The 27,509-nt window shown below is 33.4% G+C and overlaps 1 protein-coding gene across 3 annotated transcripts; it reads left to right on the top strand.

Annotated features, from left to right (window-relative positions):
• Nucleotides 1-7,121: 7,121 nt before the first annotated feature.
• On the top strand, nucleotides 7,122-27,174 carry LOC112027313 (wall-associated receptor kinase-like 3). 3 transcript variants are annotated; one of them, XR_010628650.1, is made up of 5 exons: nucleotides 7,122-8,135; nucleotides 21,814-21,945; nucleotides 22,774-23,919; nucleotides 25,555-25,651; nucleotides 27,018-27,174. XR_010628650.1 is itself a non-coding variant. In XM_065772478.1 (5 exons), exons 1-4 carry the CDS (start codon nucleotides 7,277-7,279, stop codon nucleotides 25,587-25,589), a joined length of 2,172 nt encoding a protein of 723 aa, XP_065628550.1. In that variant the 5' UTR covers nucleotides 7,122-7,276; the 3' UTR covers nucleotides 25,590-25,623; nucleotides 27,018-27,174. The 3 variants fall into 3 exon arrangements, 2 of the variants coding, with proteins under 2 accessions (XP_065628550.1, XP_023915760.1); XM_065772478.1 differs by having other exon boundaries at nucleotides 25,555-25,623; XM_024059992.2 differs by lacking the exons at nucleotides 25,555-25,651; nucleotides 27,018-27,174 and having other exon boundaries at nucleotides 7,123-8,135; nucleotides 22,774-24,187.
• The last annotated feature ends 335 nt before the right edge of the window (nucleotides 27,175-27,509 follow it).

The following is a 27,509-nucleotide window of genomic DNA, read 5'->3' as shown; positions in this document are numbered from 1 at the left end:
AAGCTTCCGGCTTTGGGGTTGGAAGCAACGAGAATAAGAGAGATTTTGAGGTTTTCTGACCAGAAAAGGCCGATCTTTTCGAAATTGTTATGTCCACAGCTAGCTCTGGAACGATGCTAGGCAGTGGCTTGGAGGTTTGAGAGGAGAGAGCAGCGGAGAGAAAGCAGAGATGAGAGAAATTTTGATTTTCAAAAAAGGAAAAGTTGTTGTTGTTTTAATGGCGGGGCTTTGAAATTTTTAGGGATGTTTGTTTTTTTTTTTTTTGATCTTGATGTTTGTTTTTTTATTTATAAGTTAACTGAGTTGTTGATCTGTAATTTTTAATACATGTGTCAATTTTTGGACGTAGAAACACCATATAGATGCTGAGTTGGAGTTTCAGAAACAACATATACTTTCTCCCCCCTCTAAAACCCACATGGGTTGACTCTCATGTTTGACTGAGTTGACTGAGTCAACTCACCACAAAAAAAAAAAAAAAAAACAAAACAAAACAAAATTAAAAATGAATGAATGATAAAAAATAAAAATAAAAACAAAATAATTTTTTTTTTCTATTTCTTGTTTTGTGTGTTATAATAAGCAGAGTGTTATTGAAAACAACGATCAAAAGTTTCAAACGCTTCCTTTTTTCCCGTTGTTAATTAAGTAATTAATTAATAAAAAGACCAAGATGTTTTTTTTTTACTAGGTTTTATTGTCTTCCATATGTACACTTGGACCAATAAAACTTAAAAGCCACGGCAGTGTTTATAATATGCTTGAGTCATGAAATTGACCACGTATTAGTTAACAGGTTCAAAGTAAGATAGATTTCATTTTCATGGTCTTTTCCTTTTGACAAGTCAAGTTGACAAATTATCATTGAAAATCCATTAATATATTTGTAAGTATACGACCTTTTACTAATTTTAAGTATATAATCGTACTTTTAATATTTTTAAGTTAATTATCTTTTTCATTTGACTTTTACGCAATTAAATGACTTGTTGTGACATCTTAAATTGGATGAGTGTCTATTGTGCTATATATGTGATTAAGAGGAGTTCTTAATTATAACTTTATTAGTATGTTGGAATATAGTGTAGATATGGCTATTGTTTTCCTCAATTCATAACAAATAATATTAGGACTAGGTTTCATAAAATATATATATTAGGACTAGGTCAATAATATTTTGTGGCTTGGGAGCACTATAATGCAACACGATCCTTGTCATGGACATCAATGATATTATAAAAGTGGAGAAAATTGTGATACTCGAGATTCTATGGATCAAACTGGATTGTATGATTATTTTGTACAAGCATATATTGAGCCCTGTATAAGACATGTATAAGATAAATCTGAACTATGTAAACAATCACAATGAGCCCTAATTTAACTGCATTTTGAGGAAAGCACAAATGTGCCTTATGTCATGAGTCATGACATTAGTTTTGGTTTATTTCCATTTTCTTTTTAAAGTTATATGCTGGAAATAAATATTTAATTTTTTTGTTCTTTTCTTTTAGTTATTTGCTGCGCATAAGTTTTTTAAGTTTGCTAAGTTCATATCACGTCATTGAATATGTTAGTTTTACTAGTTGCCATTACCAAGTTCGTTATTTGTTCATGCTGGATCAATTGACCGCGTTTTGAAAATACTTCAAATAGTCTTTCTAGAACCTTAAATCTCTAGTTCAATTCTTAATATGATGACAAGTCCGAAGGCCTTTGATGTTCTTGTGTTTAGCATGTGAACATTATTATCAAGTGTAGCTAGAACTATCTGTACAAGCGTGTTGAATATGTTCATCTGGATTTTGTTGGAAGTGGGTTTGCATTTGTAATTCACGAGAAAGTATATGGTGTTTCTGCTCCATATAGCATCATACTCAATGTGTGAGCCGCACACTTGGTGAGTGTGATGCTGTATGGAGTGGAAACATAATATACTTTCACGTAATCCAAGGAGTTTTTCAGTGGGTTATACTCAGGCAAGCCCATGACCTTTGGCATCATTGGATAGCACTATACAATATTAGAGCATTCGCAGCAATGAAGCTAAAAATTTAGCTTTTTAGCTCCACCAAAAGTTTCTTTATCTATTATACCTACATACCTGCTGCAGCAGTGAATCTATTTTAACTATCAACACAATAAAATAATATAAACATTACAATAAAATAATATACTCTTACAATAAAATAATATATCTCACAATCCAAAAAAACATCCCAGCACCGACCACAACCTTCTCTACAATCAGCCACAGCCACAGCCACCACTACCACCACCACCACCAACACAGACACAATCAAACCCACAAACAAAATAAATCCCCAAACAACCATCATAGTCACCAATCCACCACCACAGCCACCAAGCCCACAGGAAAAAAAAAAAAATCAAACACCATACCACCAAACCATAGCCACAATAACCACCATCGCCACCACCACAGCCATCAAACCCACAGAAGAAAAAAAAAATCAAACATCATTCCACCACCATAGCCAGTGGATCGACGGCATGGATTGATGTGGATCGAATGGCGTGGATCGATGTGGATCAACGGCGTGGGTCTGGCGGTGAGGATCGACGGTGGTGTGGGTTTGGGTTTGGCGGCGAGGTTCGACGGTGGCGTGGGTCGGCAGTGTGGGCTTGGGCTGGCAGCGGAGAGAGAGAGAGAGAGAGAGAGAGAGAGAGAGAGAGAGAGAGAGAGAGAGCTGAGATGATCAGAGCTGAGAGAGAGAAAGAAGGTTTATATTTTAATCAGGTAAGGATTAAAATATTATTATTATTTTTTTAGATCTCATGAACAGTGCACATTTATAAATAGATGTGCACTATAGCAATGTAGCTAAAATTTTTAGATTTAGCTCCACTGCTGTAGCAAGACTTTTGTGTTTGTGGAGCTAAATTTTAGCAATATAGCATTATACCTCCATTGCTGCGAATGCTCTTAGGCATCTAAATACATAACTAGATTATTTAAAAAGATATTCATAAAGAAATTCATAGTTAGGTATTTTTAGTACAATATCATGTTTTAGAAATTAATCAATCATGCAATGAAATGAGCAGGCTGTTTCAGAGAAAAGTAATTACCTCCAATTAGTATTTACTTGAGCAGCACTTGGTTATACCTTTCTACAATATACAAATCCCATCTTAATGGATTTAAGTTGATTAAATTGATGATAGTATGAACAAAGAACTTACTTGTGGTTGACAATTGTCAGAGAGAAAATGTTAGATGACTTCACATCTCTATGAATGATAGGATGGTTACAAGAATGATGAAGGTACTCCAATGCCTTTGCCACACCAACTACAACCCTCATCCTTTCACTCCACCTGAGTTGTCTCAAATTTTGCTTCAGGCTTCCATTGAGTAAATTGTACACATTTGCATGCATGTCTTCGTGATTACAGTAACCAATCACTGAATATGTGTGATGAAGCAGAAAACTGCAGTTCGTTAGTATGCTCTCGTCACTGGTATGGACGATCGTCAGTACCTGTTTCAAAGAAACAATGTAAGAGGGCACTTGGGTCCCGGGAGAGCCTCTGATGCTTAAGTTAGTTTATCTCTTCAAGAAACAGAGTAATGTAAGAGACAATCTGAGTATAGTGTGCTGGTGTATGCGTAGATCCCTGCTTACTTCTTGTTGTTCGCCTTATATAGCATGTTTGTGAATAAATGCTCGGGGCATTTATTGTGCCAAACGTTGGAGGCTTTGAATAGCCTGTTGAATGCCATTATATCCTTGTTTAAAGTCTTGTAACGTTTTTACAACGATCAGCTTAGCTGTCCGAGGCTGTCTGCTGAAGTCTGTAATGTTTAGACCTTATTAAGGAAAGGATTTAAGACCGGGTCATTAATGTGTGTAACGGTTGTCAGTATTACTGACGACCTATTTTATTGACAATTTGCAATCTTTCAAATGACCAAATTCGCTGAAGTTCTGCTGATCAATTGTTGCTCTTCAATGTGTTCACGTTTTATTCCAGACTGCAAGTTTACTTCTTGGAGAAGATCATCTACTGACCAATGTGTGAGTTTAAGGATTTTCACTGTTGTAGTATGCCCATCCTCCAAGTTTGCTTGGTACACCTTACTGTGGCCACCTGCTCCAATCACCATATCAGGGCTAAAATTGTTAGTCACACAACGAAGCTTTTCTGGTGTGTAATGCCTGCAGGATCCCTCTTCTTCTAGTAGTCCCAATCTTTGAAATAGTTTCTTTGTGATGAAATCAGGAACTTGTGCTGTGTTCTTGACTTTATACAATCCTCTTTTATTAATTTTTTGTGCTGATAATGACGTTGAGCAAGATGGTGCCGTCAATGACTTTCTCAAATGCCGGGTAGGAATCGATTGATCAAAGCAAGTGTGATGTAATGGAGATGACAAAGAAGTTTGAAGGACTGCCCTTGAAGAGCCTTGTTGGGAAGTCCCCTTCATATGAATTAGGATTTTTCCTATGCCATCCAAGACCAAAAGAGAGCAAGTGGGAGGCAACCTTTTCAAACAATTAGTTTTCGAAAGGAAAAACCTGAATTTTTTGGGGTCCTTTGAAATTTTTTTTCATCATTTTTTTTTTTTTGAAAATTGAAATTCTCTTTGAAAAATGAAACCCTTTATTCTTGAACATTCTTGAAATTTTTTTTTCCTTCCTTCAAAATTTGAAATTTTCTTGAAATGGATATCATCTATTGCCATGTTCACATATTTAGTTGGATTTTTCTTTAGTTGATTAACATGTTTGTGATTTAGTTCTTCTTTAAATTTCAAAATCTACAATTAATTACCAGAACCTTTTTTTTTTTCAAAACAAAAACAGATCTGTATTTTCATTAAATACAAATCTAAAAGTTTTTCTGAACAAAAACAGATCTGTATTATCATTAAATACAGATCTAAAATTTTTTCTAAAAAAAAAACTGATTTGTATTTTCATTAAATATAGATTTGAAAATTTTTTCTGAACAAAAACATATCTGTATTTTTATTAAATATAGATCTGAAATTTTTTCTTAAAAAAAAAAAAAACTGATTTGTATTTTCATTAAATACAGATCTAAAAATTTTTCTAATCAAAAACAAATCTGTATTTTCATTAATAAAGATTTGAATTTTTCAAGCATACAAAACTGATCTATATTTTCATTAAATACAGATCTATATTTTTTATAATAAAAAATGGTTTTCATCTTCAATAAAAATTGCAGATTTTTTATTTTCAAAGAGTGAATTAATATTGAATTTAAGGATTTTAATACGTCAATGCAATGTCATGCATCTTTTAAATGAGTATCTAATGGTTATTAAGAGTCTAGAAGACCAGACTCTGTTTGGGCGAAATGAGTGTCTAACACCTTCATATTCTGTAACCTAGCCCCCAAGCTTAAGTTTTTGGATAGTAGACTAGTGTTTTATCTTTTGTTTTGGTAGATTGCAACTAGGATCAAAGCTTTGTAATTTTTACATAGATTGTATTTATGACCAAAGCCTTGTAAAGATATTCTACCAAGTTGTATTTGTTTAATCAATTAATGACATTTGAGGTATTTTTGGACATGTGAATTGTATTTTATTTTTTCTTATGTTTTTATAAAAAAAATAAGTGACGACTCCACACAATTACCCAAAAGAAAGGGGTCCTAGGCACTCAAATCTCTTTTTTGAGAGCACTCTAGTTTCTGATCTCTCACAAAAAGACAAAATCAAAATCACCTCAAATAATATCAGCCACAACTAGGGTGGCAACAACCCACTCAATTCACCCAAACTACTGACCTGCTTAGCTCCGCATCACCCTCGCATGGATATGATATTAATTTTCAAGTGAACGGATTCAATTATTAAAGTGACGAGTCGGGTTGGATGGCGGGTTGAGTTATTTAAACCGCCAATACTTGAGTCAACACACACACACACACATATATATATATATATATATATTCATTTTCATTAGTCAACACACAATTTAAGTGTTTTTTTTTAAAAAAAAATTATTAACTGAAACGGACTCGCCAAATCCAGCTTACAGACACCCTTAACCACAACATACATAGTAGAGAAAGTCCAAATTAAAAGCAACCAACGGTTGTAGGTCATGGGATTAATTTCCAAATTAAAAGCCATACTCGTCCATATCGGCTGCTAGATTTTGCTGACTTTTCATTTTTCGTTAGACTATATCTCATGTAAAATTTAAGTGTTTTTTATTTTTTATTTTTTTTTTTTATATAAAAAATTTATTAACTAATACGAACCCGCCAAATCCAGCCTACGTACGCCCGTAACCACAACATACATAGTAGAGAAAGTCCAAATTAAAAGCTACCGACAGTTGTAGGTCATGGGATCAATTTCCAAATTAAAAGCCACACTTGTCTATATCGGCTGCTAGATTTTTGCTGACTTTTCATTTTTGTTAGTCTATATCTCATATCAAATTTAAATGTTTTTTTTTTTTATATAAAAAATTATTAACTAAAACAAACCCGCCAAATCCTCTTCAAAAAAAAAAAAAAAAAAAAAAAACCGCCAAATCCAGCCTACAAACACCTGTAACCACAACATACATGGTAGAGAAATTCCAAATTAAAAGCTACCGACAGTTGTAGGTCATGGGATCAATTTCCAAATTAAAAGCCACACTTATCTATATCGGCTGCTAGATTTTTGCTGACTTTTCATTTTTGGCTCCCATATCAAATTTAAGTGTTTTTTAAATAAAAAAATTATTAACTAAAACAAACCCGTCATATCCAGTCTACAGATAGACACCCTTAGCACAACATACATCGTAGAGAAAGTCCAAATTAAAAGCTACCGACAGTTGTAGGTCATGGATCAATTTCCAATTTAAAGCCACACTCGTCTGTATCATTTTTGGCTCTCATATCAAATTTAAGTGTTTTTTTTTTTTTAAAAAAATTATTAACTAAAACGAACCCGTCAAATCAAGCCTACAGATAGACAACCTTTGCACAACATACATGGTAGAGAAAGTCCAAATTTAAAGCTACCGACAGTTGTAGGTCATGGGATCAATTTCGAATTTAAAAGCCACACTCGTCCGCATCGGCTGCTAGATTTTTGCAACTTCCATGTTGACTTTGGTCTTCTATGCAATTTCCTTAGAAATATCTAGATATTTTTTTTTTGGCTTATCATAAGAAGCCAGGGCTTGGCCTTGCTGTTTCACACAGACTCATCATCATCATCATCAGAGAGAGAGAGAGAGAGAGAGAGAGAGAGAGTGTGAGAGATATAGGAATGACGGTGGGAATGGTGTTTTTATTGTGGTCAATGAATGTATTTATAAAAGCAGTGGGTTTGGTAAACAGTTCATGTAGTGGAGCAGCAGCAGTTTGTGGGAACGTTACAATTCCATACCCATTTAGAATTGAACCTGGTTGCTACATTGACGATTCGTTTGCGATAGATTGCAAAAACACTACTCTTGGCTCTCCCAAGCCTTTCTTGAGAAGATTAAATCTGGAGGTGCTGGACATTTCTTTAGAGGGCACACTTCGCGTCAACTATCCTATGTCATGGTGGTGTCCTAAGAGTGGGACTAAGAATGAGACTAAGAGCGCAGCAAATGTGAACTTAGCATCAAGTCCCTTTTTTTTCTCAAAATCGAGAAACATATTCATTGCCATGGGTTGTGGCAACATGGCTCTTTTTCGATCCGGTACTGATGGCACAATTGGTGGGTGCATGTCCGTTTGTGAGAACACCATACAGACAAACAACAGCAGCTGCAATGGCATCGACTGTTGCAAAACCACAATCCCTTTAGATCTCAATGTGTTTACCGCAGGTGTAACGGGAAAGTTCGGAAATTTTAAAAGTGCCAAAGATTGCAATTATGGCTCCTTGGTAGATCAGAAGTGGTTCGAGGAAAATTTAACAAACCACTTTGAAGTCAAAAAAATGTCTCAAGTTCCTGTGGTATTAAATTGGGAAATAAATGAAACCTTATCGTCTCTTGTAATGGAAACTAATTCATCTCACTCAACCTGTCGGCCTGCAAATGGTTCTTCGTTATTGGGTAATATGAGTACGACTTTTACATGTACTTGCGACTCCGGCTTTGAAGGAAATCCCTATCTACTTGATGGATGTCAAGGTAAACTTCTCGCACTCTATTTTTTTTTTTGATGAAGTTCTCGCACTCTATTGATTCTATTTATTAATAAATAAATTAAATGTGTGTTTCATTTTCATAGACCAATAAAAATGATTAAATTAATTAATTTTGATGTTGTCACAAAATTTCATTTTGGGTATATCAAAGTCTGTAGATATATTTTTATGTCACAATTAGGACATGTGTGACAAATATTGTGTTCCAAAAAAAATTTATTTTGGTACGTCATTTGTCAAAAATTATGTTCGATAATCTTAGGGGAAAAAAAAGAGTTTGACAAAGTATATTTATTTCTTCTACTTCTCTTCCTTTTTTTAAGCTTATCAAATTATTATTATTATTATTATTATTGATTCTCAAAAAAAAATTTATTATTATTATTATATATAGAAAGTGGACTTATGAAATATGTAAACGAACATGCCTTGTATCCTCCCGAGTCTTGGCCCTTTTTCCCCTCTCAATTTCCTCTTGAACTTTCAACTTAAGTAAACCTTCTCATGAATGAGCGTAATGTGCATTTGACTATTGCATAGTCAAATTAAATTTTAAAGTAGGTTAAATTGCAAACTACATTCTTAAAGTTTGGGAGTGTTTATGATAAGTCAAGAATGTATTGACCCATTGTGATAAATTAATTGATTAATTAGCCAAGTTTATTAATTAATCAAATTAACATGCAAACACGTGGTAGCATAAATAAATCACCAATTAAACTAAGTATGCAGCGAAAATTAAATTGACATGGTGATTTGTTTACGAATGAGAAAAATCTACACGACAAAAAACCCCACCGGGTGATTTTAAGGTCATCACTCTCAAGAATCCACTATTATCACAACAAGCGGTTACAAGTAAAGGAGTCTAAATACCTTATACCAACCTACAGTTGAACCCTTACCCCAATACCCAATTGGACTTGTTCTGTTGTGACAATCTCTCATTTTCAATGCACGGTTCCCAGTACATGACTAATCAATTGCACGAATCCCACTATGCGACTTCAATCACCAACTAGAGAAGGTTGTTGGCTGCAAAGTTCTTCTGTTCATCCAGGTGATGAAAATCGAGAAGATGCTTGGTCACAAAACCCTACGGTGTACAAACACAGCAACTTTTTCACAAGAAAGATGAATTAAGGCAAATTCTATCTCCGGTCACAATTTGCTTGAACAAACTTTGCTCAACACTTGTGCAACTTGTGTCACCTTTGACGACCTTTAAAATAATCCTTTTATATGTCTAGGTTGTGAGAAAAGAAAGTCCAAACATATAATCACAGATTGGAAGAAAATAGAATAGAAAAATTTGTTTTTCTTAAACCTTAACAAATGCCTATCTGTCGAGCTGCTGTCGAGCCATGGAGCTGGAACAGCTCTTCAAGCTCAATAGATGGCTAGCTGTCGAGCTTTAATGACAGCACTTTTCAGACTTGAATCTTGGACAGACTTGTATGGCTTCAACACTTGATCTTGAAATGAAGTTTCTTGAAATATTAAACACATTCTAGATCTACCCAAATATAAGTAAAGTGCGTTTTATCAAATGATTAGCCAATTACATAAAATAATAACATATGTTCCTAACACGTGAATCACACATGTCCTAACAATTTCTTCATTTGGCAATCCGTGACAAAACCACAACAAACAAATGAGATATGAGAAGAGTCATAAATCACTCAACTCATATTCATTTGTTGAATACAATAAAATCTATCCTAATACAAACTCTTGAAAAACTTTGCAAAAAGAGAGTTTATGACAAGTAAATTTTGACAATGTATATTTCTGAAACAGTTTAAACAAAACTCATCAATGCATCTTTGTGTGAAACAGAAATAATAGATTGCATATAAGTATAAAAAATATGTGTATAAAGAAAGAAAAGAAACAACACATGGAGAGAGATAGGTGAAAGAAAAACATACATCAATATATATAAAGAATATAAGTATAATGTATGTCAAAATGGTCACAAGACCCATGTACAAGATATGATGTATCTGAAATAGAAAGAAAAGAAAAAGATACATAAAAGCCTCACTACATCCCTCAATGTGCACTCTCCCCCTAACAGAAATCTCCTCTACTAACCCTTCCCCTAACTATGACTACTCTCATAATCAAAACTACTCCCCCTTTTTGTCACGAATGACAAAGGGTAAGAGTGTCAAGTAGACATCTCGTCAGAGCTAGAAGAGCCGTCGTTAGAGTCGGAGTCGTCGTCGGATGCCTCGGGAGACTTGAGAGGAGGAGAGGGAGAGTCCACAAAACCACTAAGGCGAGCCTACTGTCTAACAATACGGCCGACGTAGGTGTTCACCTAATACAAGTCAGTAGAGAGTGTATCGAGACGAGCATCCATGCACTGAAGCTGCGCCATGATCGCGTCTAGAGTCACACCTCCCGCTAAAGTAGAGGGAGTGGAGGTGGATGGAGCTAAAAAAGTGAGAGGAGTTGCAGGACCAGACCGCCTCGATCAAAATTGCGCCTCACTCTGTTTAACGGTAGTGTAGTCAATGGCACACATAACGGGGAAGTGGTTGGACAAGGGAAAAGGAATAGAAAAATGGCATAAAATCAGCGTGATAGCTGAAGGGAAGATGAGCTTATCACGGGTTGATGTATCCTTATAAACATCTATAATAGAAAGAATAAAATGTGAAGGAAAATCTATAGTGAGATGCTCTAATAAAGAAAGCAAAAATCAAGCACGAGGCTCTGTGATAGAATTATAGTGAGAAAGAGGGTGTAAAACAAAAGTCATCACCATGTTCATGAATCTAGGACCTTTAGCAAAGGTCGAACATGGTGTAAATTGACGATCACCCCAATCAGAAGGGGGCTCGCAGAAAGCAGAAATCATCTCGTCTTTGGACAAAGTCCTCAGACGCTCACATCCAGGGTAGTTAGGATGCTCTACCCTTGGAACACGGAACACATCGGATACCAACTCCTGTGTGACAACTATGCGTGTACCTCGAACGCGAGTATGAAAGAGAGGTACTGAAGAATCAAGTCCATTAATGTTGGAGTAAAACTCCTGGATCAGCACGGATGATAGGTTATCGAGACATCACATAGTGACTCCCAACCCCGACTGTAAATGACAGTGGGTAGGTCAGTGTCGGAGAAGTTCGACAAAATGACTCGGCGTTTTCCGAATGAACACCTTGTTGAGAAAAGTTCTCCGAGGAGTCCTTTTGGGCATCCTCATCACGGAACCAAATAGAAGATGGGGTGGGATCAAAAGAAGACGATGCCTTGGAACGAAGAGGGTTTCAGACGGAGCACACTTACGTTTTGGTGCCATGACACACTAACGTAAACTAGAGAGAGAGGGGAGAAGAAAAAAACACTCAGAAAAGCTCCAAAATAGTTCAAATATATAAAAATATATTGAATGTAAAGGACGTATGTATGAAAATGTATGAGCATGTGATGTGCAAATATAAGTGCATTATGGGCTCAGCCTAATCCAAACCTACCAGCACACAATCAGTTTAACATATATAACACACATCTAAATGCATGAAAATATAGTTATAATTTACATGGAATGCAATGCATGAAGTTTTTAAGATCAAATCTTCAAAACCCATCCCAAAAATTTCACAAAAACCTCTTTGATTTTGAAAAACCCCAAATTTTGCAAAAAATCCACAAAACTTAGGTTACAAAGTATGAAATGCATTAAAATGAGGGATTAAAGACTTACCAAGTGAGAAAAAAAACTTGATTAAGCTCAAAGAAACCTTGAGGAAGAGGTTTAAGGGAGAGAGGAGAGTGGGAGAGAGGAGAGTGTTTAGGAGATGAACAGCCACGGAAAGATCGAGGGAGATCGAGGAAATGAAGTCCGAATCGCGTATAAGCCTCTATATAAAACCTTAGTAAATCTCGACAGAAAGAGGTGTCGAGAGGTATCAAGACAGGTGTTGAGTTTTAAAAGCTTCGACAGATTCAGCTATCGAGAGGTGTCCAGAGGTGTCCACAACAAAGCAAGCTCGATGGATCGAAGAGCTATCGAAGAGACAGAAGATTTCTCGATCGATCCACCTAGATATCGAGAGGTGTCGAGATTGCGATAAAAATCAATTGAAGAGCTCGACAGATAAGCCAGGTATCGAAAGGTGTCGAGAAGCTATCGAGATTGCTTAAAAACAGTTTTTCAAGAAGAGAAAAACACAGATATTAATGCAATCAAGCATGCAACTCAACCAAGGATCCAAACATCATTTTGAACTCTCTAAAACATCTCTCAACAATAAAAATGTTAAGCACATAGATCCCAAAAACACACATACACACACACAAAACAAGTCTAACCAATTTTATATTTCAAAAACAAGTTAAGACAGTTTAGTGAGCATACATTAACACATGTAAATCTTGTGATAGCCAAATCACATTGTACCTACACATGTATCAAGAGTAGTAAATAATATTGCGTGTTGTGTGTGAAAAACGTCGCAAGATTGCATAAGTGTATACATGTTATGACGATTTGAGATATGAGAAAATTACTTTAACTCATACACAATTATAACTGTTTGATGGAGACTATCACCTTCGAGGTACATCCTATAACTCTCACATCTTCTAGAATACACGCTTGCAATCATATGTAAAAGCATTTTGATCTTTTTGCTTTTTATTTTTCTTTGCATATTTTTCTTTTAAGCAAATCATGCATGGGCATATGAGAGATAGAAAAGAAATACCCAATTATGTTAAGCAATTGACATTCCAATTTTGCTATGACAAAGCACACAAATGTCATTTATGATTGGCGGGCAACAGTGGTGAGATGGTTATTTCTGCCTTTCTCTTAGGATTTTTTAGTCCTTCCCGTTAAAAGGAGTGATACGGGTGTTAAGTACAAAAGATTACTTAATCTTACTCATCACAAACACGAGCCACAAAGTTTACTTACTTAGTTGTGCATAGAGATGCTCATCTAAGTTACAAGAGATACAAAGTTTAGAAAACTTTGTTTCAATGGCTATCCAAGGTACATAAGTACCAATGTATACAAAACACACTGTTTTTGTATTTTTCTGATTTTTTCATTTTTTTTAATTTTTATATAAAAAAACAGAAAAAAAAAAAAACATGTTAAATAAAACAAAGCATAAAAATTAGACTGACTCAAAACTTGAAAGCAAAGGCACACAAGTAATGCAAACAAAAACAAGAAGGGAGAGAGAGAAGAAGTGACAGAATTACTTGGAGCTCTTTTCTTTCCACACCTTGGAGGAACCTTTTCGTTTAGCAAATCTTGATCTGGCGATGAGGGGGAAGAATTGAAACCGTTCAAGTTTGAAAGGAACATGAGGGCTTTGAGAAAATCTCTAAGAGGAGCAAAAGAGGATGGAAACTTATTCCAGTTTTCCGATGCGATCATGCCGTTGCTCTGTTGAGTGTCTAACCACTTATGGCAATTAGGTCAAGTATGACTGGCTGCTCCATAGTGATGACAGAGATACTGCTTCTTCTGTTTAAACTTTTGAGAGTTAGCCTTCTTAGCCCTAGGGTTTTTAACTTCTTTCTTATCTTGCGTAGGGGGTGTTCCTAAGATAGATTTACCATTGTCTATGTTCTTAGTAGCTAAATCAGTTTTCACATTAGTGTTCTCAATTTCAACATTATTAGCAAGAGGAACAAAAACAGTAGTACCAGTAGAAGCAATACTAGAAGAAGAGAAATCATATCCTAAACCGGTTCGATCGAAAGCAGATTTCTGAAGACTGAGCATTTCATTGAGCTTAGCGCTTGAAGTCCTTTCCAGTTGAGCTCTAACTTGGAACAGTTCTGCCTCAAGCTTCTTGATCTTTTCTGCCAAGAAGTTATTCTCAAACTTCAGTGCTTCAATAGTCTGATTGGATTCATCAAACTTTGTGGAAAGCTCTTCACGCTCAAGCTTCACATCACTGAGCTTCTTGGTGGTCAACCTATATAACTTCTCATACTTTTCTGAGACCTTGTACAACTTTGCATAGGCTGTGTGGATGTCATCTTATTCATCCATCTTCTCAAACTTGGACTCCACCAATTCCTTTTCTTCATCCACATCTTCAATAATCCCCTCAGTCGGATTGACAGTGACAGTGAAGGCATTTAGGATTTTGTCATCCTCATTGTTGGAATCATCCTTAGGCTTAGTGTCACTTAACATGGCAGCAAATGCCTTACTTTTCCCAATGGTCTTGAGATATGTGGGACACTCTTGTTTCATATGTCCAAAACCTTGACACCCAAAACACTTTGGTCCTGAGGGAACAGTGTATTGACCATCATCCCTGGCATCCTTCTTTCCTTTATCTTGGCTCTTGAATTGTGAGGAGCTAGATTGCCTACGATCCTTGTCGAAGCCCTTTCCATTTGCATTCTTTATAAACTTTTTGAATTACCTGGTGATATAGGACTTTATCTTAGAATCTTTATCGTCTGAAGACTCATCAGTGTCATTGCTCTTGGCTTTCAATGCCATGCTCTTGCCCTTACCCGACTTGCCAATTCTTATTAAACCTAACTCATAGGTCTGCAAATTACCAACCAGCTCTGTCAGAGGAATTTTGTTGATGTCCTTTGATTCCTTAATAGCAGTAATCTTCGCATGGAATCTCTCAGGTTGAGATCTGAGCACCTTTCTCACAATCTTGGGTTCAAGAATGGTTTCTCCAAGATTTAAAGTTGAGTTCACTATGTTTTGAGTTTGGTATAGAACTCATCAAATAACTCATCCTCCTCTATCTTGATCTCTTTAAAGTTTGTAGTGAGTCTCTGAAGTTTTGAATCCTTGACAGCCTTGGTCCCTTCATAGGTTGTCTAAAGGATAGTCCATGCTTCCTTCGCAGTTTCAGTGGAGGATATCTTCCTGAATTCCTCATTGGTGACTGTACTGAATAAGGCATTCAATGCTCTGCTGTTGAAATTTGTCGCCTTGATCTTAGCATCATCCCAATCGATCGGCACTTCCTTTGGCTTAGTCCAGCCAATCTCTACAACTTGCCACACCTTCTCATCTAGAGACTGCAAGAAAACTCTCATGCGTGCTTTCCAGTATGCATAGTTAATACCACCGAATAAAGGAGGTATAATGAGAGACTGTCCTCTATCCATGACAAACAAGGGTCAATGGATCACACAGCAAAGATTAAAATATAATCAAAGTGTGCCTGCTCTGATACCACTTGATAGGCCAAGAATTTGACCAATTGTGATGAATTAATTGATTAATTAGCCAAGTTTATTAATTAATCAAATTAACATGCAAACGCGTGGTAGTACAAATAAATCACCAATTAAACTAAGTATGTAGCGGAAGTTAAATTGACACGGTGATTTGTTTACGAATGGGGAAAGCCTATATGGCAAAAAATCCCACCGGGTGATTTTAAGGTCACCACTCCCGAGAATCCACTATTATCATAACAAGCGGTTACAAGTAAAAGAATCCAAGTATCTTATACCAACCTACAGTTGAACCCTTACTCTAATACCCAATTGGACTTGTTCTGTAGTGACAATCTCTCATTTTCAATGCACGGCTCCTAATACAGGACTAACGAATTGCGTGGATCCCAGTATGCGACTTCAATCACCAACTAGAGAAAGTTGTTGGCTGCAAAGTTCTTCAGTTCATTTAGGCGATGAAGATCGAGAAGATGCTTGGTCATAAAACCCTACGGTGTACAAACATAGAAACTTCTTCACAAGAAAGATGAACTAGGACAAATTTTGTCTACAGTCACAATTTGCTTGAACAAACTTTGCTCAATACTTGTGCAACTTATGTCACCTTTGACAACCCTTAAAATAATCCTTTTATATGTCTAAAGTTGTGAGAAAAGAAAGCTCAAACATATAATCACGGATTGGAAGAAAACAGAACAAAAAAAATTTGTTTTTCTTAAACCTTGACAGATGCCTATCTGTCGAGTTGCTATCGAGCCACGGGGCTGGAACAGTTCTTCAAGCTCGATAGATGGCTAGCTGTCGAGCTTTAATGATAGACACTTTTTAAACTTGAATCTTGGACAGACTTGCATGGTTTCAATACTTGATCTTGAAATAAAGTTTCTTGAAGTATTAAATACATCCTAGATCTACCAAAATACAAGTAAAATGCGTTTTGTCAAAGGATTAGCCAATTACATAAAATAGTGACATATGTTCCTAACACATGAATCACATATGTCCTAACAGTTTGGATTTTACACCTTAAATTTTTAGAATTTGGATTTTACCCTTTAAAATTTGCGAGTGTTTTGATTTTACACCTTGAAGTTTCTGAATTTGAATTTTCCTCTCTAAAGTTTGAAGGTGTTTGGATTTTACTCTCCTAAAGTTTTATTCCGTTTGCATTAGCAGTTCCTTTGTCCATATTTTCCATTAAATGTCGTATAAACTTATTTTCTGTATTTCAACACCTAAAGGAGATCCATGCAGCTACACAATTATTTTAATTTTTACAAGGTTTCTAATATTATTTTACTGATGTGGCATAATTAATTGACATTGCAATATTTGATTGGATTAACTAATACAAGTAGAAACTTGAGGTGTCACTTAACAGACACATCATCACGAGTTTCAACAAAGGGGGTGCCAATCAAAGCGACACTTTAATATTAGGAGAGCGGGACAAAATTTTGAAACTTTAAGAAACAAAATAAAAATACCCAAAAATTAAGGAGTGTATTTTGCACTTTAGCCTAATTCTTTCAATAAGTTTACATTTTGGTACTTATTGTCATTTTTTAATGACAAAAGTTGCTAAGATGGCTAAATAAACACTTGCCTATCTCAACAAAAGTCGATATCCTCCTAATTTCTTCTTCAGACACATCATTCAAAATAGCATTTAAAACCTTTTTTTAGGGAAAACATAATGCATTTCATCAAGAAAAACCAACAATATCAGCTTGAAAATCTAAAATAAAATGGGGTGGAACATCCTTCATCCACACTACGAAATCCGAAATACATAAAGCATATCGAGCTAAATTATAAGTAACCTTATTACATTCTTTCTTAACATGAGAGTAACATAATTGAGTAAAAAGTCTAGAACCAAACCTTACATCATCAATCATCAAACCATTAGAGGACAAGAAAGTACTTTCGTTGATCAAGGCGGTTATTAGTACCTGAGAATCTCCCTCTAAAACCGCCTGGGTGAACCCCAAATCTGAAACAAACTGAAGAGCCAAAGACGTCGCAATCATTTCAATCTCCAGGCACTGTAAACCTGGGATAGCTGCCGTGACAAAGAGGCCAACAACGAACCTTGGTTATCTCTAAGCACCGCTCCAATCCTTGATTTGTGCTCCTTTGAGAAAATGGCCCCGTCAAAATTTATCTTTATCACACCCAACAATGGAGGTCTCCATTGAATCCATGTCATTGGAGGATGAGGCCGAGGAGGTGGTTTGTACCACCAAAAATTCTACAAGTCGATCTTTCACCATAGAGGCAATTTCATAGGGACTATAGCTAGGTTGGTGCAACTGAACTTGGTTTTGCTGGTTCTATATCGATCAAGCTCCTAGCACGTCTATAGGGCTTGTAGCGCTATTTATGGCACTTGTTTGCAGTGGTCACAAATTGGGTTGTCGATGATGGTTCTACGCACCAAATTCGCTTTCATAGGCACAAAATAGCATTTAAAACTACCATTAAAATTTGTAGCACTATTTTTCACAGGAATTCGGATATTCATCAAATATAAGATGGATTAATTTGAGGCTTTGAATCCCAAATTGAGCATGATAAGAAGTATCTCACTATATATAGTTGGTACATTAGTATGTGGATGTCCTTAATGACCCTCCATCTTGTTTGGCAAACATTGCTAGATTCAAGGCATTAAGGTTTTTGAAACCTATGCCTCTCTTTCTTATCCTAACATAGTCTATGTAACTTTAACAAGTGTATACTATGATCCTTGCCATAGGAGAATTAATTTCATCACACGTTGCTTAAAATAATTTAAAATAGCTCATAATATAGGTGGGTATGACTTTTGCCACTTTCTTTAGCAAGATTTCTCATCCGGCTTTCAAAAACAACAATTCTTTCTAACCTTGTACTTTCCTTACTATCCTAACCTTTATGCCTTGAAGGTTTCTACCTTTGAAATTCCCTCATTGTTGGCAATTAGGGGGGGGGGGGGGGGGGGGGGGGGGGGTGGGGGGTGGTAGTTTGACTTTTCAAAAATCCTCCCACCCTCTTGTATTTTTTGTATAAAAAAATTTGGACATAAATTTGAATAATGCCCCCATAAAATACGTATATCAACATGATAGTTTCATTTTAATTTAATGCAATTTGAATGGTTTAAATCAATAATAATAATAATAATAATACTTTTTTTTACAAAGGAAAAAATTGATTATTATTGTGTGCTTCCTTCTTCTTCTTTTTTTTTACCTATTTTCCCCTATTTTTCATAGCTTGTAATTGAACAACGAAGAAGATTCTAATTAGATATATAGTCTAATTGGCTTTTGTGAAAATAATTGGTTGTTGTAATTGTATTTTTGTCATTGATTTTTTTTTTTTTTTGTCTTTATTAATCAGCAAGTTGTGTGGGTAATATATATGAATCTAAGAAATATTTTTTTGTGGAAAAGATAATTTTGGATCTAGTATGTATTTGAATACTACTTATTTTGTTGAAAACTAAAAATAATAAAAAAATAATTTTTAATTACTATTCACATGAACAGTACACTGTTCATTTGCCTTGATGCACTGTTCATGTCACATGAATAGTTCACCAGGTGCTAGCCAAAAAAAAAAAAAAAAAGAAGCCAGACACAGACACAGACACATCTGACGCAAATGCAAACCAAACGGACACCTAGTCTTTTGTTGATGTTTCAGTGGTACTATTGATAATATACTTTACTGAAATTAATTATATTCTAAAAGCATTTGTTCCCATTTTCTATCTCTTAAATTCTTAATAGCCATTTTTGTTGAATTTACGTTGTTGAACACTGATGCAGGATCTCACTTCTTTGTAAAAAAACTGATTTTTCTTTGTTCTTCTTTTTTTAGTCTTGGTGTTCTATCTTCACTTTGCAAGTAGAATAATAGTGATCAAAGTAAATAAAAATAAAAATAAATAAATATTGCAATCTAGATTAAAAAAAATTGCCTTAGTTATGTAACATAGATATTGACACTTATTTGTAAATCAGAAATATCAAACAAAAAGGAGTGCTTATCTTGGTACAAGATAATAAAACCATATAACTGTGTGAATTGTAATTTAAATTAAAAGAAATAAATTGTCTGCATATATTTGTAAATTTATAAAAATATGTGATTAAAGACATTTTAAGAAGTAATAGGTATAATACAAACAAAAATGTGATACTCTATATAAAATAGTAAAGTAGAAACAAATTTGATATATACATGGTCATTAATTGAGAAAATAGAACAAAATATAACTAACATAGAACATATATATTTTCTGTTGAGAAAAACTAACATAGAACATACCAGTAAAAAAAATATTAGGCAAAATCAAATACAACAAAAAGAAATCCAATCAACTGCATAGAAATTCCATAAAAAGAATAAAAATACCTTCAAATATATTATAAAGTTATATTAAAATGAAAAACCCATACCAAATATTAAACAGACAATTTCAAATAGGATGCATTCATGAAATTACAAGTTAAAGTAACAAAAGAAAAGAAAGAAAAAAAAAAGAACATTTTTTTTTTTTGTTTTAATGGCAAAGATATAATTTTATTGCATAATTAGGTAAAAACAATTACCAAGTATCACTTGGAATTGGTGAGACTTCCCTTATCCAAACTGTCTTAGAGAAACAATACAGAAGCATAGAGTGTCGAAATTCTCCTTTCCAAGTTCGAAGTCTTTAAGAGTTTGATCCACGTGTGAGAACTACAAGTGCTTGTAGAAATGTCCATAGGTAGCTTACCATGGCTTCATGAAATGTCTGAAATTGTTTTGCCATGCAACCCTCAAATGTTATATAGAAAATGTTTGTGTCCTTCCATTATCCCCTTAAAAAACAGTTATACCAAAGAAATAATGTGTTATTAGTGAAATTTTAAATATGGTAAGTGAATAATGGTTTGCTCTTTTTCATAATTGTTCTCATTAAAAGGTAATAATTAAAAAGATTTAAAGAGGTAGTAGAGGATGAGTCATTTAAGTAATGATCGATAGGATTCTCAAAAAAAAAAAAAAAGTAATGATCGATATTCTCTCTTTTCCAAAATTGTTGATGAGTCATTTAAAATAGTGATATTGTCTTTTTAAAAAATGTCCTTATTAATAAAATTAAAATGTAAGGGTGTAAAGGGGATTCTCAAAAAAAAAAAAAAAAAAAAACAGATGTTAAAGGATGGAAGAGGAGGAATAATGTAAGGGTGTAAAGGGGATTCTCAAAAAAAAAAAAAAAAAAAAACAGATGTTAAAGGATGGAAGAGGAGGAATCAGTTTAATTAATTTGTACTAATATTAGCTTTTTGCAAAAATGGTATTTTAGTAAATCATTATCCTTTTGAATGAACATTTATTAATTACTTTTTTCTAAAAAAAGTTTATAACATAATTTAGATTTATTGAAAAATATATATTCATATGACAATGAAAAGGAAGCATTTTATATACGGTGACATTTTTTTTATATACAATGACATTTTTTTTTTTTTTTTTTTTTTACAGGATAGAATTCTATTTTAGCCTAATCTAAGTGTATATGGGTGTGAAGCTCCTCCCTCCTGGAGATTTGAACTTCGACCCTTACCCTTCACACCCTAAAAGCATTTGTACTTGTGGAGTGACTATCGCACCAAGGGTGTGTGGTGGTGACATTTGTTGTCTTCAATATGAATAGAATTATGATTTTGTAAAATATTAATTAATCACAACAGATATGAAGTAAAGTGTCTTTAAAGGCCATTACATAAATAAATTAATTTAGAGAAAATGAAATGATTTTTTTTTTTTTTTGAGATAAAGATAGAAAGAAAATGAAATGATTTAGTAGTAGATGAATAGTCATTCTCTTTGTGAATCTCTATATTTAAGAAGAGATGACATGTGCTATCATATTATGCTTTGAAAAAGGGACACGTGTCACTGTAGTGTGCAGCCTCCGGTTTAGAGATCCAAAATTTATAATATGTTATAGATACATAGATTTAGAAGAAATGACATGTCATTGTTGTATGCTTTAGGAAAGAGACACGTGTCATCATTGCATATATCCTCTAGTTTAAGGATCTAACTTTTATATTATATATATAAAGAGATAGATAGTAGAATAAATAATTGTATATATTAATACAATCATAATAAATGTTTACTAATAATTAATAGTTTTCAAATTTATAAAAATAATAACATAAAAAGAAAAAAAAAACCATATTTTGTTAAATATTTTTTGGATGTTAGACTGTTTAGTAACTACTAACTAGTAGTATTATATAGCGGAAATGACTTTTTGGATGAATGTCAATGTTGCATTGTTGTGTTGTTTTTTATTTTTTATTTTTTTGGAGAGATAATTACAACATATTGCATTGTCGTGTTTTATTGTTGATAATTTTGAATATCTGTTCTAATGTTGTGTTTGTTATTACATGCCACTATGTCAGATATTGACGAATGCACAAATCTCGAATTATGTAATTTTTACAATCTTCGATATCACTGCGTAAATGTTCCTGGGCAGTACTATTGTGATCCAGTTTTAGATCAGAAGTCTCGCAACAAAATTATCATAATAGGTATGTCCTTTTACCCTCTCTGATATCTACAATAATTGAAAAAGATTTACTTGAAATAGGCAAATGAGTTTGAAACTCCAAATGGTAAAGGCATAGGGATAATATTGAATGAAGAATAATAGCCCAATTGTTGCTTATTGTTTCCCCTTTGTCTCTTAATCTTTTTACATCTTTAATACTTCTTTAGGGGTGACTCCCTTGAATCAAGTCATTTTTAAACATTTCCTATACATTTTGTCTACAAACCAGCTAGTTACTAACAAATGGTATTATTATGAAGATGACCACAAGTTGTTTTTATTTACTCCAAAAAACAAAAACAAAAAATGAAGATGAACCAAAAGCAAACTCGAAAGAATTTATGCGAATGTTCGACAAATTTTCCAAGAATTTTAGAGTATCATTCTCTTTGATTACTATCTGTCAATGTAAGTAAACATACTTTTGTCACGAAATAGTTAGTCTAGCCTTTTGGCGTTCAAAGAAGTTGTCTCTATTTTATTCAAAACTATTATATGCTTTCGATTAGTCTTGGCTCTTGAGGTATGTTGGACCCTTTAGATCTTACTGCTCGTTCTTTTCTATTATCACTTTTTTTTTTTGTGCTAAACTTCTTTTCTATGATCTTTTATCCTCCATCTACAATCCACTTTTAGTGTATCAGTATCATTCTCTTTGATTACTACTTGTCAATGTGAGTTAACATACTTTTGTCATGGGATTTTCTTTTTCTAGCCTTTTGGCGTTCGAAGAAGTTGTCTCTATTTTATTCAACACTATTATAAGCTTTACTAGGAGTAATCTTTCTCATTTCATTGTGTTAACCAGGTATTAGCACAGGCATTGGGCTATTATTTATGTTTATTGGTGGATGGTGGTCATACAAAGTGGTAAAAAAAAGGAAGAATATTAAGCGCAAGGAGAAGTTCTTCAAACGAAATGGTGGTTTATTATTACAACAACAATTGTCTTCAAGTGAAGTGATTGTTGAGAAAACCACCAAATTGTTTAGTTCAAAGGATTTGGAAAAGGCCACTGACAATTTTAATGTGAATAGAATTCTTGGTCAAGGAGGACAAGGCACTGTTTATAAAGGTATGTTGATAGATGGGAAAATTGTTGCAGTAAAAAAGTCCAAGGTAATTGATGAAGGAAAACTTGAAGAATTCATTAATGAAGTTGTCATTCTTTCACAAATTAACCATAGGAATGTGGTTAAACTACTTGGTTGTTGTTTGGAGACAGAAGTTCCTTTGCTACTTTATGAATTCATTCCTAATGGAACTCTATCCCAATATCTCTATGAACAAAATGAGGAGTTTCCAGCAACATGGAATATGCGCTTACGAATTGCTACAGAAGTTGCAGGAGCTCTTTTCTACTTACACTCAGCAGCTTCTACACCCATTTACCACCGAGACATTAAGACTACAAACATTCTCTTAGATGATAAGTATAGAGCAAAAGTAGCAGATTTCGGGACTTCAAGATCCATTGCTGTTGATCAAACTCACCTAACCACTGTAGTACAGGGCACTTTTGGATATTTAGACCCTGAGTATTTCCAATCAAGTCAATTTACAGAAAAGAGTGATGTTTATAGTTTTGGTGTTGTCCTTGTTGAGCTTTTAACTGGAGAAAAAGTGATTTCTTCTACAAGTACAAAAGAATGCAGAAGTTTAGCCACGTATTTCATTCATTCAATGGAGGAGAACAATTTGTTTGATATTATCGATGCTCGAGTTATGAAGGACGCTAAACAAGAAGAAATCATAGCAGTTGCAAACCTTGCAAAAATGTGCTTGAATATAAAAGGGAAGAAACGACCTACAATGAAAAAAGTTGCAATGCAATTGGAGGCAGTCCAAACATTGCAAAAAACTCCTAATGTTCAACAAAACCATGAAGTGTTTGAATATGCCAGAACTGAAATGTACAAGCAATGGGATGCCGTTTCTACATCAACAATGTCAGGTGTGGACAGTGGTGTAGGCTCATCTTCAGGCTCCTGCCCACTGTTATCTTTTTAATTAGGCTGAAATAAAAGCTTTTGTTGTGGTATTTATTTGTTTCATCTTGTAATGCTATATCTTTAGATTTTTTTTTTTTTTGGGGTATTTTAAAACTCATTTCATGGAATTAGTTCTTAAGGATGATTAACCTTACGCTCCTGTGGTTGTACAATATAGCAAAAGTCTGCATTTTGGTATTATAAGAATCCATTAGTATTATATGGATCAAATGATTTGCCATTCAAATTATTAGTGTCAATAGTGTCCAAGGCTAACCCAAGGCAAGTTAGGCATAGGCCTAAGGCCCCACCAAAAAAAAAAAAAAAAAAATTCCCCTTAGGGAAAAAGGCTGCACTACCATGGTTAAAGGCTCAAATTTTTATAAAATTATATATATATATATATATATCTAGTATTTATACTACTATTTAAGGAGCTTCTCTTGTTTGGATTCCACAATTTTTAGTTCAAAAATGCCCCTACATCTTTATATTTAAGTAGAGACAAAACTAAAGGACATTCCGGTAAAAATTCACTTTCCTTTATTTTTTATGCCTAAAATACCCTCATCCTACCCACTTACAAGTTTTCAACCAACGGGGATAGATATGTAAATTAAAACTCCTACACTTTAAGACCCACAAACTCACGTATGCTTTGCAGTTTCTATCTCACTTTCTATCTCTCATTCTTCTTCAAATTGAAGACATTTAGTTTAGCTCTACATCTTCTTTCTTTTTCTTCAAATTAAAGATATTTTCTGTCGGCGGCTCTAACAAATATTCAGGTTCTATCTTTTGCAAGTTCCTCTTTGTTTTCTTTTCTTTTGTTTATTTATGATTGACTTTCTTTGAGTTGTACTTTTTTTTCCTTATATGTATCACGTTAAGTCTTTTTTTTTTTTCTTTATAAGAAAGTTTTCTTTTTTCCTTGAGTTCTACTTTTTTTTTTTTTTAATATGTATCACGTTAGCTATCTTTTTTTTTTAAAATGTAATTTTGAAATGTTGGTGGTGACTAAATGTATTTTTTTTTTATATGTATCACGTTAACTATCTTTTTTTTTCTTTTTCTTTTTTTAAATGTAATTTTGAAATGTTGGTGGTGACTAAATGTATATGTTTTTGGCGTGAAATTTTTTTATTTTTTTTATTTAGGTTTGTAGCAACCTTGAGTTCTACTTCTTTCTTTCTCTCTCTCTCTTTTTCTTTTTATTTTTTTTATTTTTTTTTATTTTTTTATGTAACACGTTAACTCTCTTTTTTTTTTTCTTTTTTTTTTTTTAAAATGTAATTTTGAAATGTTGTGGTGACTGAATAATTTCAAACGTGAGTAAGGAAAGTGAAGTGAGTTTACTTTGAAAACTAACATAAAGTTGTCTTATTTTGTAGGGAGTTAGATATGTATCTTTATTTTGAACAATTTTAAGATTTTTAGGAAAAATGATCTCATCAAAACTTAAATCAAACACAAACTCTAACAAACTTATGCTATTATCTTTAATAACACGCACGCTAACTTTGGTTTGTTGATTAAATTTTTTTTTTTTTTTTTTTTTTAAATACTTGGTTTAACCCTAATTCTTTTATCTCTCTCAGGTTCACGTACGCACAAATTTTTTGGATTGCATTGAGGAGTCATTGGAATGAAATATTAGATAAGTTCGGGTGAGAGACTTTACAAGAATTATTATAGGTATTAAATTTGAAGAAAGTTTTTTTTTTTTTTTTTCTTTTTTAACATCATTGTATATGTTTTTGGAGTTAATTTTTTTTTATTTTTTTTTATTTAGGCATGTAGCAACCTTGATTTCTACATTTCTTTTTATTTTTTATTTTTTATTTTTTATGTATCATGTTAACTTTCTCTCTCTTTTTTTTTTTTAAATGTAATTTTGAAATGTTGGTGATAATTGAATGTATATGTTTTTAAACTTTTTTATTTTTTTATTTAGGTATGTAGCAACCTTGAGTTCTACTTTTTTTTTTTTTTTTTTTTTTTTTTTGTGTGTCATGTTAAGTCTATTCTTTTTTTTTTTTAAATGTAATTTTGAAACGTTGGTGGTGACTGAATAATTTTAAACGTGAGTAAGGAAAGTGAAGTTTAAAAAATAAAAAATAAATATTATGCATTTGTGTTTGTGAGAAGTTCAACTACTGAGAAGTTTTTTTTTTTAATGAACGTGGGGAGTATTTTGGTGTACTGGGAGTGTTTTTTTTTTTTTTTTTTTTTTAGTGTTTTTATATATATATATATATATATATATAAACCTTTTTTTTCCAATAGGAACGTGGGTAGATATTTGATAGAGTGTGTGTTTAGTTTTTTTTTTTTTTTACTTGAATTTCTAAAGGTTTTGCAGGGAAGAGTTTTTTATTTGAACGTGGAGATGTTTTTGTTTTTTGGTTGATGAATGTGGGGAGTTTTTGGTGTACTGGGAGTGTCTTTTTTTTGGGTGGCTGAGGTAGTTTTTTTTTTATTTTTTATTTTTTTATTTAAAGAACGTGGGATAGTATTTGAATGTGGATTGCGTGGGACTAGGTGGGGATTTGACAATGATTCAGGTGCATGTGTTGGATTCAACTCAATGGACTCCTCCGCATCCTATGTGGTTTAAGATTATTGTAGGTCCTCCCGTAGAGTTGCTCTGCAATTCAAAGCATTGTGGAATGTGGACACTTCATTATAGGCTTCATATTACGTTGCTCAGTTTGCTATTGATGTTGGCATCTTTGAAACAACTGTGTTGCTCAGTTTGCTATTTATATACATTTTGTTTCTTCATTGCTTTCTTCCACCCAAATTAATAGTGTTGCATAATGTTAGCAATATGCTGTTTTTATTAATGATGATCGTAATTGGTTGGAAGATTCGTTTGCTCAGTTTATGCAAGCTGTCATTTCTGATGTACCAATGTAATTTTCATCCTTAATTAAATAGTTATTTTTTTTAAATACTTGGCAAACATAGTAATCTGAGATCTCACGCACGCTAACATTGGTTTGTTGATTAAAGTTTTTTTTTTTTTTTTTTTTAACCCTAATTCTTTTATCTCTCTCAGGTTCACGTATGCGCAAATTTTTTGGATTGCATTGAGGAGCCATTGGAATGGAATATTAGATAAGTTCGGGTGAGAGACTTTACAAGAATTATTATATGTATTAAACCTCACATAACGTGGTTGTTATCTAAGAAAGTGTTCTAAAAAAATTTCTTTTGTAATAGAAACTATGTTTCTTTTGTATACAATTAACGTGTATCTTTTGCCATAAAATTTTCAATTTAAGTTTTTATTAACTTATATTATGGATGTGTAGTAAACGACTAAATTTTAGGATTAAAAAAACTACATCTTAGGATTAGACAAAAAATGATAACTATCATACATAAAATTTGAAAAAAAGTACAACATCAACAACACCAAAAAGGTTTAAAAAAAAAAAAAAAGTAGAGAGGAAAACTTGAGATGTTTAACGTGGGATAGAAAGTGGGATTTTTTAAAATAGTACATGGATAGAACATGGGATTTTTTCAAACGTGTACTTTTTCTTTT

This window comes from Quercus suber, unplaced genomic scaffold, assembly GCF_002906115.3.
Source record: "Quercus suber isolate HL8 unplaced genomic scaffold, Cork oak 2.0 scaffold_5, whole genome shotgun sequence".
In the NCBI taxonomy this organism is placed as follows: domain Eukaryota; kingdom Viridiplantae; phylum Streptophyta; class Magnoliopsida; order Fagales; family Fagaceae; genus Quercus; species Quercus suber.
This window is presented reverse-complemented; position numbering and strand designations above follow the sequence as displayed.